Source organism: Rhea americana, unplaced genomic scaffold, assembly GCF_003343005.1.
Source record: "Rhea americana isolate MKP2758 unplaced genomic scaffold, rheAme1 scaffold_257, whole genome shotgun sequence".
Lineage (NCBI taxonomy): Eukaryota > Metazoa > Chordata > Aves > Rheiformes > Rheidae > Rhea > Rhea americana.
In genome coordinates, this window is record NW_028186376.1 from 812,828 (window position 1) to 822,977 (window position 10,150).

Here is a 10,150-nt window from a genome sequence, read left to right on the forward strand (position 1 = left end):
TTTTTTTGCGCAACCACCAGAAAAAGTAAGGCCATTTAGGTATCATAGGAAATGTCTTCTGAGCAAGACACAGCACAGAGGGCCTCTCAGTCTTTCAGCTCTGGATCCAAAACACAAAGTGTGCTCTGGGTTTTCAGCATAGCTCTTTGCTAAGCTCCAGATTGTCTGCCCAGTGGGCAAACATCAGACAGCCCTCAAAGCCAAATGGCTGTGGCCATGGGTAGGAGAATATCACAGACAAGTTAAGGGGGACCTTCTGCCAGGATTACCTTCCAGTTGTCCTAAGGAGCGCTCTGTGCTGCCTTGTGCAGACACTCATGAAGAAGGGCAGAGGAACCCCTAGAGAGCTCCAGGTTACCATAATGTTTCCCAAACTAACCCATACAAGCCAGGCCAGCTTGTAGGCCTTTAGGTGGACTTGCTTGGCCAAAGCAGATTAATCCAGGTCCACAGAAAAGCAGCGGTGTAGCTGGAGTGCTTCTTTCTAGCTCAGAGGGCAAGGTTGAAGTAAGCAACAAGCTGCTAAAGCCTTGATTTGCCTTTGTCATCCTTTTTCCCTGGGATCCCTTTTGGATCCCTCTGTGCTCCACAGAAGCACTGGGATGAGTCAGGGAAGAGCCTCAGCCCACACTGCTGCCTTGGGAAGAGTGGGCATCCCTCACAGGCAAGATCAAGCTGGCAAATGTCTTGGGAATGTAACCTCTTACACATCTGTTAGAATAAGCATGAGGTACTGGAAAGCACAGATGGTGGAGAAACCAGGGGAGATGGGAATAGGACATGAAGAGGTGGGGAAGTGCTACTGGAGGGTGAAGAAAAAGTGTAATACATACAGGGGAAGATGGTCAAGCAAGAAGAAATGCTGCAGCAGGAAGGTAAGCCCCATTCCAGCGTGACTCAGCATCTGTAGCCAAGGACACAGCTCTGCCCACCTACTCCAAACATTTTCCCACATGATAATGCTATCTAGTGAAGGCACTCCTACACCTCTGACTAACTTCTTCACAAAACAGGGCCAAGGAGGATGAAAACCAGGCAGGCTTACCTGATACCTTCGTATGAGCGCTTCATTCTTTTTCCGCAAAGCCAGGATTTTCTTATCAAGTTCAACATCTTTCTGCTCTTTCTTCCTTAGCACAGCATCATCCACAGCAGCATCCTGGGAATGGAAGGAGGAAAAATCTTCTCAGTCATGGTCTATGACCAACATGACACCAGCCCTCTCCTTCTGCTCAGACTAGCTAGGTAGAGGGGAAAAGTGAAGGAGTCTTTCCCTACAATTTCTCCCCYTGGACCTCGATAAAAAGTATGCTGACTTCTGTAAGTTGAATTCTTCCTGTCAGAACTGACCTGTTTTTACAGTTTTTGTTCAGCAATAAGGTAATTTGAGTGAAAAAATGGTGGTCAACTTTGCTAGCCATCAGTAGGCTCTAGGATTAACACACTTTTTAGCTGCAAGAATTAGGTGATGCCCCTCTCTACCATTCAGATATTCTCAGGCACATCCAGTGACCTCCATTTACATTCAGAGAACACCTTGGAAAGGATAAAAGAAGGATAAAGAATCTGATTTTTAAAAATTCTAGTGACAGCTATGTCTAGAGAAAATTAATGCTGATGGGTATCAACTCACTGTAGCACGTTGACTCGTATTGTCTAGACTCTGCTTGCTGTTTGCATGAAGAGCAAGGTAGCCAGGCTGAGATCTCCTAGGTGCTACAGGTTTATTTTTAATGATGTTTTTGTGATCCTTATCAGCATGGCATCTGCATGCTGCAGAGATCTCATATTCCCCCCTCTCTGCYTGCATCAAGATCTTGACAAGACAAAGTGAGGCTGAGGAGGAGAGGAAAGAGAACATGAGATCCACAGGCATGCACTGCATGTCTGGATATCTGTTTTGCTGCCACTGCAACTCTGACTGCCCCACAGGCTGTCCTCAGCCTGCCTGCTTTGCTGTTTGGTCCTGTGCAGAAAATCTGCCGTACAAGCATCGCCCTTGCACTAGGTTACTATGCAGGATGTTTGTTGCCCGCAGTGTAGAGAAAGTTTGGAGCAACTGAGCAGCAAATGTAACAAAACTATCACACATCTCACTAGCACTAGATGTTGCTCCTATGGGCAGCTCTCATGGTTGAGTGCCTGTGAAGTATCAACAGCCAATGCACAGCAGAGAGGTGTGCTAGCAGTCCTAAAAAGGCTGGAAAAGAGGTCACCACACTACCACTGACCTGGAGGCATCCCAGGTGAAACCCTCCTGAGGACTTGTACTGTTCCTGCAGAGCACAGAGGCCTACCCAGGTGGTGACCCCTGGAGCCCTCCTGGGCCCACGCTTGTCCTGCAACTGCTGTAGCCTCCTAGGCACCATCARATCTTGCTCTGAGCACCTCAGCTTGGAGCAAGGTCCCATGACCCCCTAAAGCATCTCCCCCACCTCACTGTATACCATGTCACATTCAAGTGGAGTTTTGCAGAAGGATGCTTTTGTGTTTTTTTAAGTGCTGGCAAATACAGTCCTCCTCAAGCTGAGCAAACGTGCTGACACAAACCCAAGGCTTGAAGGCAAAGGGAGTAAAACCATGCAGGAGCCCAATGCTGCAGCTCAGGGAAGGGGAAGAATTTGAGCCTATTCCATGTTCCCAGCTATGTTTGTTCATTTTATCCAATGACTTACAGTGGCTCCTGAAGACACAGGGGTCTACAGCGTGCCTGTACGTCAAATGAGGCAGAACTCAGGTACTGTGAACCTGACCCTTGATGTCTYGTGTCTCATGCAGTGGAGCTATAAAACATTTTCCTGGGGCGGGAAGTGCGCAGAAATGCACTTCAAGGGACAAGATCCAGCTGCTGAATCACCACACCACCCTGCAATGCAAGATATTCCTTGCAATGACCTCACATTATAAACAGCACTAACTACATCTCAGATCTGACTGGGCAGATCTCTGGCCCCTGTGGACATTCAGTGCAGAAAATGGGGCTGCAGACAGAGAGAGAAGTCTACCTACATCATCTTCTTTGGAGAAAGGGATAAAGGCAGAAAAGGTGATGTCATTGAGCAGAAAGAGGTGGGCAAGATACAGATGCGATCAGTAAGCAGAAATGTGAAAGGCAGCAGAACCGATTTGCTAAAACAAACCTCACCTGCTGCATAAGCACATCTTCATTCATGTCACAACTGACCACCAGTCAACATGGATATTTTAATCAATGTAACAGCCCTTGCTGAGGACTCCACTCCAGGGCTACAGGAATACATTCATGTTYAGGTGGAAGGATACAGACATTCAAAGCACTTCCCCAAATTCTGCTGGACAATGGGATTTTGTTCAGGTTTGCAGGAGAATGAAACCTGCCACGTACACAGCAGATGCCTTGCTCATCTCTGCAGGTGGATACACTTTCAAGGCCAGTTTGCAAGGCCAATTAAAGCTTAATTAAGCATTTACCTGAACAGAAGCTGTTCTGTGAGTGCTAAATTGGTAGGTTTGGTGTTTGCTGAGCACCAGGGTGTGGGCTGCTTGAGGGTGGGATCAAAGTGGTTTGTGCCCTCAAACACACCCCTTTCATCTTCACGTTCCTTTAAACAGGGACCAACAGAGCTGCTTGCCCAGGAAGAACTTAAAAATTACTGCATCAGCTGCACTTGTGCTCTTTTAAAACAGGAAAGATGGAAAAGACCTGCCAGGCCATTCTCCCTCTCCATAAGAGACCTGCACATTTGTCAGCTTTTTGTCTACAGTTGCAGCAGCACTAATGGCAAGGGGCAGGGGGAGGGTCTTACCATTCCCAGTTGGAAAAAACTCACTGAAGGAAAGTTTTGCTGGTACTCAGTGCTCCTCCTCCCCTTTATTAATGAAGCCATTAATGTGCATTTGCTGTGGCATGCTCTGCTTCCCCACATGCCAGAGAGCTAGCAGGGATGAGGGGACTGGGCACCCTCCTCTGCCGCCTGTGCCAGSGCCGAGCCAATGCTTGGGATGCAAAGCAGCTCTGTTGTGCCCTCCCTGGAATAAAGCTCTTCCGGGCAACCAAGGCACCCGTATGTCCCAGCGACAGGGGCAGGCAGTTATAAATGGCTCTGGCAGCACGGATGTATGCTGGCTATGAATCAGCGAGCGGCAGGGGAGCCCCCCGCAGCTGCTGGGCAGCGAGACAGCGCCACGGGACTGCGGGGCAAGAAGTCTCTCTCTGGGGCAAGCCAGAGGCCACGGGAGCAGAAATGGGGAGCAAGCCACTTTTGTGGCGTGGTTAGACGGTCGGGTCTTGGCCTGCCACGCTCCCCCTCCCCCCAGCTCTGAGCTGGCATGGGCTGTGCAGCCCAGCCGGGGGCCCAGGGGACACCTCTCTTGGGAGTCTCTGTGGGCAGGGGTTTTCTTCATCCTTCCACGACCAGTCACTTCTTGAGTGAGACCTCAGAGAGCGGTGAGGAGAAGGGAAGGTGGAGGGAGGGGGGAGAGGAAGAGGAGAGGAGCCCTTTGGCAGTGCTTCTCAGCACAAGAAACGCATCAGAAATACCCAAAATAGCCTCTGACTTGACAGCAGCAGCCGAAACCCTTGCCAGGTAGATAATATACAGCATTCCCTGTTTATCATCCCCCTCCTCGCCTCAGTCTCCCACCCCCCCGGGAAGCAGGTTACCCTGAGCCGGCCCCTGCGATGGGCACAGCACACCCTGAAGGCCCCTCTGCTGCCACTGGCTCCCCCCCAGCCAGCAGAAGGCCACCGCGGAGCAAGTGAGGGCCTTTTGGGCCAGGACCCCCCACACACACACCAAGTGCCCCACGCCCTCCCCCCTCCTGCCCCCGGCCCAGCGCAGGCGGCACTCACGGCTCGGTGCATGTCGGACAGCGGATGCCAGCACAGCGTTAGCTGCGGCGAGCCATCAGACGGCCTTTTGCGGCGCCGGCCGCGCAGCACACGAGATCATGTTTTGATTACAAAAGCCTCACCCGGGCTCCCAGCCAAGAGCGCCAGCTGCCTAATATACTGAGCACGGACAGGGCTTTCCAGTGCCTGGGTCCTCCTCTCCAATCTCACTCTCTTTTTAAAAGAAACACTCCCCCTTTCCTTCTCCCCCGCCCCAGGACWCCCTTCAGCTTCCTGATGCCATGAGCTCCCCAGGCGAAGTGGGAAAWGCCGTGTCAAACAATGCAAAATGGGAGCTGCAAGAGGCTTGGCTTGACGCCGCAGCCATCTGCAGGCTCGTGCTGTCTGTTATGTACGCCTGGTGGGGTGGCAGGAAAATATCTTTGGGGATCCCAACAGTCTTCTCTGGGGCCGTTGTCAGAAATTTGCTACCAGCCTTGCCTTGTGCTGCGTTGGTTTTGGGGGCTCTCCAGGAATGCTGTCCCTGCACTTAATGTGTCTTCATGCAGGCAGGCTTTCAGAAAGTTGGCGGCATTTGGCAGGAACATGCCTGACACCAAATTCTTTGGTCAAATTTAAGAGCAAGAGCAAGAACAGAGTGACCCATGGAGGGCCCAGGAGCCAAGAGGGCCTTTTTCTCATTGCCTCATCCCTGGACATGAACATTTGCTTTTGGGTCTCCACAGCCAGGACCCCAGTGCACCATCTGGAAGTTCAAGGCAGGGAAAGGCCAGGAAAGATCACCTCATCCTCCAAGTGATCTGAAGCAAATAAATAGGAGATGGGAGCACCTGTGAGGAGGATTTTGTTGCACAAGGACCACGACATACTTCCAACCTTAACGTAATGTGGCCCCCCCAACTCTGTTCAAATGTAACCCTAAAAAGGAGAAGGCCAGCTGCTAATACCTATCCCGTCTAACATGTCAGAGTAGGACAGTAGGTCCCAAAAGCTAAAAAGGTAATATGAGTCATTGGCTTGCTCTTACCAGTAGTTCAATCCCAAATCCACCACAGTTTGAAGGAAGCCTCTAAAAGACTTTGAGGGACTTTGAATCCAACTACTCCTCTGTGCGTAATTATAACTATTGGGGATCAAAGCTAAGGCATGAAAAGAGCTGGAAGCACAACCTGGTAAAAGTGCTTAGTGGGAAAGACTGACCCATATTAATCAGTAGCTACCCAATGTATGATAAAAGGCAATAGAAACTATTCCCCAGTTAGTGTCTCTGGATTCAGGCTTTATGAAGAAAATGAAGACTCTGCTGTGGATGGAAACTTGGAAGAACAACACAAGAAGTTTTGCCCAAGTGCTCCGCAAGAGATTTGTGATAGACAAGCCCATGCAGGGGATGTGGAACCTTTCCTTGTCCTGGAAACCCACCTGAATCACAGGGAAGATGGTGCTGCCATGGGTTTCCAGGAGGCACAGTCCCTTGTGAGAGTGGAGTGCAGTTTCCTCCAGAGCAGCGTCAGCTACTCCACTGTCTGAGATTTCTCAGCTGAGATTTCTCAGCTGTCCTTTGCCGTGTCAGAGTGGCATAAATGACATGCATCTGCTTTTGTATGATCATCCAAGATGGATGAGGAGATGAATGCCTGCTTAACATTGTGGACACACAAACCCAGGGGCAAAAGGGCCTCGTCAAAGGAACAGCTTCTGCAGCTTCAGCGGTAGGACAGAATAGGCTTGTTTTGAGACCTGTTTGTGCTCTTGAGACTCTAATGGAATATAGAAAGCAGAACCTTATAAATATAATGAGATTTACGGGATCATTCACATATACATTCATTTGTATATGCATATATCCTGACCAGAAAAGGCTGCAATACCACCAGGACTGTCCTCAACTTAGGGCTTGTCCTGAACTGTCAGAGATTCTTTACTCTGAAGGGCAGCGTCATTCTTGAGATTACTGCTGCCTTCCCACTGGATCAGTGCCTACCTCAAGTTAAGGGTGATCCTCCAGGTCTGTGGTTCAAGCTCTGGGGACCAGTGAGGCCCAGAGGCCTGCCATCTGGCAAGGAGAGGAGCCAGAGATGGTTCCCAGTCTCATGCTCCAGTGAGAAGGACATGCTGGACACCTGACATTTCATGGATATGTTTTATCCTGCAGGACCTCAGGACAGTCTGAAACCTGTTCACACCTTCATGGCTCAAATACATAAAAATTGCTCTACAAGGCAGTTGTTGGCAGCTATTTCCTGGCATCTAGCAAGTACATGCCCTATTATATCCCAAGAACTTTTGGAGAAATTAACTTAATACCCAGGAATTTGTCTACCACCCCCGTGCTACTAGTTTTTTTCCAAAATCAACCAAAGACCTTTAATAAGCAGGCTGGCCTGATTCTGAACTCTTTATTCTCTATCTGGGTGCTGCAAAGCCTCTCCCTGACAGCATAAACAACCATCCCTGACAGGAGCCTCCAAGCATTTTGCTCCATGGCACATCATTCAGCAGCTTACAAGAAATACCAGTATCGCTCCACACTTGACAGCAAGTCTATTTGACTTCCCTCTGTCTCTCTACTTTACAGGACTTATGGGAGGAACATGATCCCTCCACAAACCTGAACCTGACTGCCCTGAAAAGCATTCTTGCATCCTTTTATCAGTCTTTCCTCAAGTAGAAATTGCCTTGGCTTGAAGCTGTCCTTCCAACTTCTTTCACACTCTGTGAAAGCCCCTCCAAAGCCACTCAGTGCCATGCTGCCACTGTTCCGGAGTGCACTTCATCCATCTTCAGGMCTGGCTCCCTTCCATTTTTTGCATGACCACTATTTAGTCAACAGATGGCACTAAGTAACTGCTAAGAGAATCTGGGAGCTATCTACCAAAACAAACACCCACTTTTAGGACCTTAAATTCTGGCTGAATTGGGAAGCTGCTTTTATATCATCTATTGGGACTACAGATAAACTGTATGGCCCAGATTAAGAGGTGCTCCTGCCATATGCAACAATCATCACAGGTCATGTTGCCCAAGGCTCCTGGGCAGAGCAAGCAAGCCCTCTCCCAGCCCTCTCCCTCTCCCAGTTGGATGATGGGAGGAATGGAAACATGCAGCATATCGAAGAAGAGGTCTAGAAGCACCTTCTGTTTCAACTCAGAGTAAACTTCCCTGTAATAAGAAACTTCTTCCTTTGTCTCCCTTGCTTGCCCCTCCCTCCAGTCCTTCGGCCAGCTGGAACTATAGAATTAAAGGGCATTTGAGGCGTTGCCTCAAGCCAGCCAGAGGAAAGGTCAGGGTATTTCGTAAACCRGGAGAAAGGATGAGCCAGAAGTCTTAAATGGGCTTTAGTTGGAGAAACTCTTAGGGTTCAAAGGACTACTGAGACATTTATTCTAAAACTTATCAATATACAATTAAAATGAAAACTGTCAAAGCTAGTTAAAGGTTATCATGGTAGTTCAGTCCTGCTTAAAATCAGTGAAGACCATAGCTGTTACAGCTCTGCCTGTCCATACTAAGGGGTTGCTTCCCATCGTGATACAAATCCTAGCACCAGTGCAAAAATCCCTCAGGATGTGCAGCACCATTGTTACCTTCAGAGGACAAGTCTTCCCCCTTTCCCCCCTCACTGTGCATCATCCCAGCCTCTGGGTTCTTGTCTCAAGTCCTGTGGATGAGATTTGTACTTGCCCATGTTTAATGCTGTTCATGATCCCATCACTTCACCTGATATTTTCCACTCTTGGAGAAACCTGTAATTCTGGTGCAGGGCCTCCAAAGTAGTTATAAACTGGGTGACTGATAAGAAGGTTCCTGTTCTTCCCATTTCCAAACATGCACAGCAGGGATAAATACAGGTTCACTAAGCCAATTTGCTACCCTAGCCTTCAGATACAGGACACAAGATACAATATGGGAAGAGTGCCAGGCTGTGGAAAGTGACCAGGAGAGCCAGTCAGGCAGGTTCTTTTCATCTTCTATGGAAATGCAATTCTTGAGAAAAGCACAAACAACGCACACAGCAACTGGTTTGCCCTGAGTGAAAGCTGTTATTAACAGGGGCCAAGGGAGATTCCCCATTCCAGCACGTGGATTCATCCCTGATCGAGGAGAAGATGGATCCAGCCCAATGGCCTGTAACTCATAGTTCTCAAGGGGCAAATGAGTGGGTCAAGAACCAGCACCAGCAATGAAGTTGTTTCTTGACATACTCATTTGTCCATTGTGAACTAGGAATGAACTACAAAGAGCCCAACTCATTTGACACAGGCTGTTTTGAGTCTATACCGTGACACTATGACCCACTTTCAGTCTGATGCAGCAAGAAAGCAGCTGTTAGCTCAGCTCTTAACTGAGCTGAATGAAAATGCAGCAAACCAGCACTTCCCTCTGCCAACAGCACTCTGAAGCAGATTTCAGAAATCAACCTCAGTTCCAGGATCTAAGCTGTAGTGAAGACTTTTCATGGACTCCAGTGGTGTCACATCACATTGATGCTGCATGGATTTGACTGGGGATTGGCTTGGGGAAATGGGCTTTTCTTGTGCAGTTAAGATGCAGGAGTTGGTTTGGACAACAAGCCCAGGGAAAGCACAAGGGCCAGCCTGGAAGAGACACAGAGACATCTGAGAAAGGAGGAAATTAAAAGGGGATCCAAGTTGGCAATTAAATAATCAACAATAATTAATCCTTGGGTGGAGGGTGGAGGGACATAAAACACTGGCAGACACTTGCTGCACTACATCTGGCTGGCTGAGTACTGAACTCAAGTGGCAGAAAACTCGTGAAAATGCAGATAACCCATCCTCCAGTAGGATGGAAATCATGATTGGTGATGGCAAATTAAAATCCCTGCTGGAGACACTGGTCCTCTTCCTGGCTATAGGCAGAATTCGAGCCACATTAGCCTTGATACATCCCTTATGCAAGCTGAGGGAGGCCCTTGCCCAAGGCTCAGCCTTTACTTTCTTTGTGAAAACTCTGATTCCTCACATTTGGGACAGATGCTCTTTCATTCCGACTCACCCAGCCCCTTCTATCTACAGTTTCCATACATACAATTCAAATTTTAAAAAGACAAGTACTTGAGAGAGTCTTCTGGGGTCTTCTGAAGATGAACCAGTTTCCTTCTGGGATGAGGGCCTTCTGTATCCCCTATTCAGTGTTATGGCTGGAGACTGTGCAGGAGCAGGGAGGACAACCACAGCAACAGTGGTGAGTTACAGTGCCTCCACCCAGGATCCCCTCCACCCACCTCTCTCACTGTTTCTGTCAAAAAGGGACCTCAGGGCCATCAGACAAAGTTAGCCGCAGCTAAGTTCATAG

The 10,150-nt window shown here is 48.8% G+C and overlaps 1 protein-coding gene across 4 annotated transcripts in view; it reads right to left on the minus strand.

Annotated features, from left to right (window-relative positions):
• The window catches only part of CCDC9B (coiled-coil domain containing 9B), a 49,618-nt gene extending 44,577 nt beyond the window's left edge, over positions 1–5,041 (minus strand). For 3 of the 4 annotated variants that reach the window (XM_085307350.1, XM_085307349.1, XM_085307347.1), the window contains exons 1-2: positions 4,832–5,041; positions 1,046–1,159 (exon numbers count right to left, since the gene is read on the minus strand). In XM_085307350.1, coding sequence (XP_085163476.1) covers positions 1,046–1,159; positions 4,832–4,843 — 126 coding nt within the window. In that variant the 5' untranslated portion in view covers positions 4,844–5,041. The remainder of the gene's footprint in view (positions 1–1,045; positions 1,160–4,831) is intronic. The other variant, XM_085307348.1, reaches the window with a different exon arrangement.
• Positions 5,042–10,150: the final 5,109 nt, after the last annotated feature.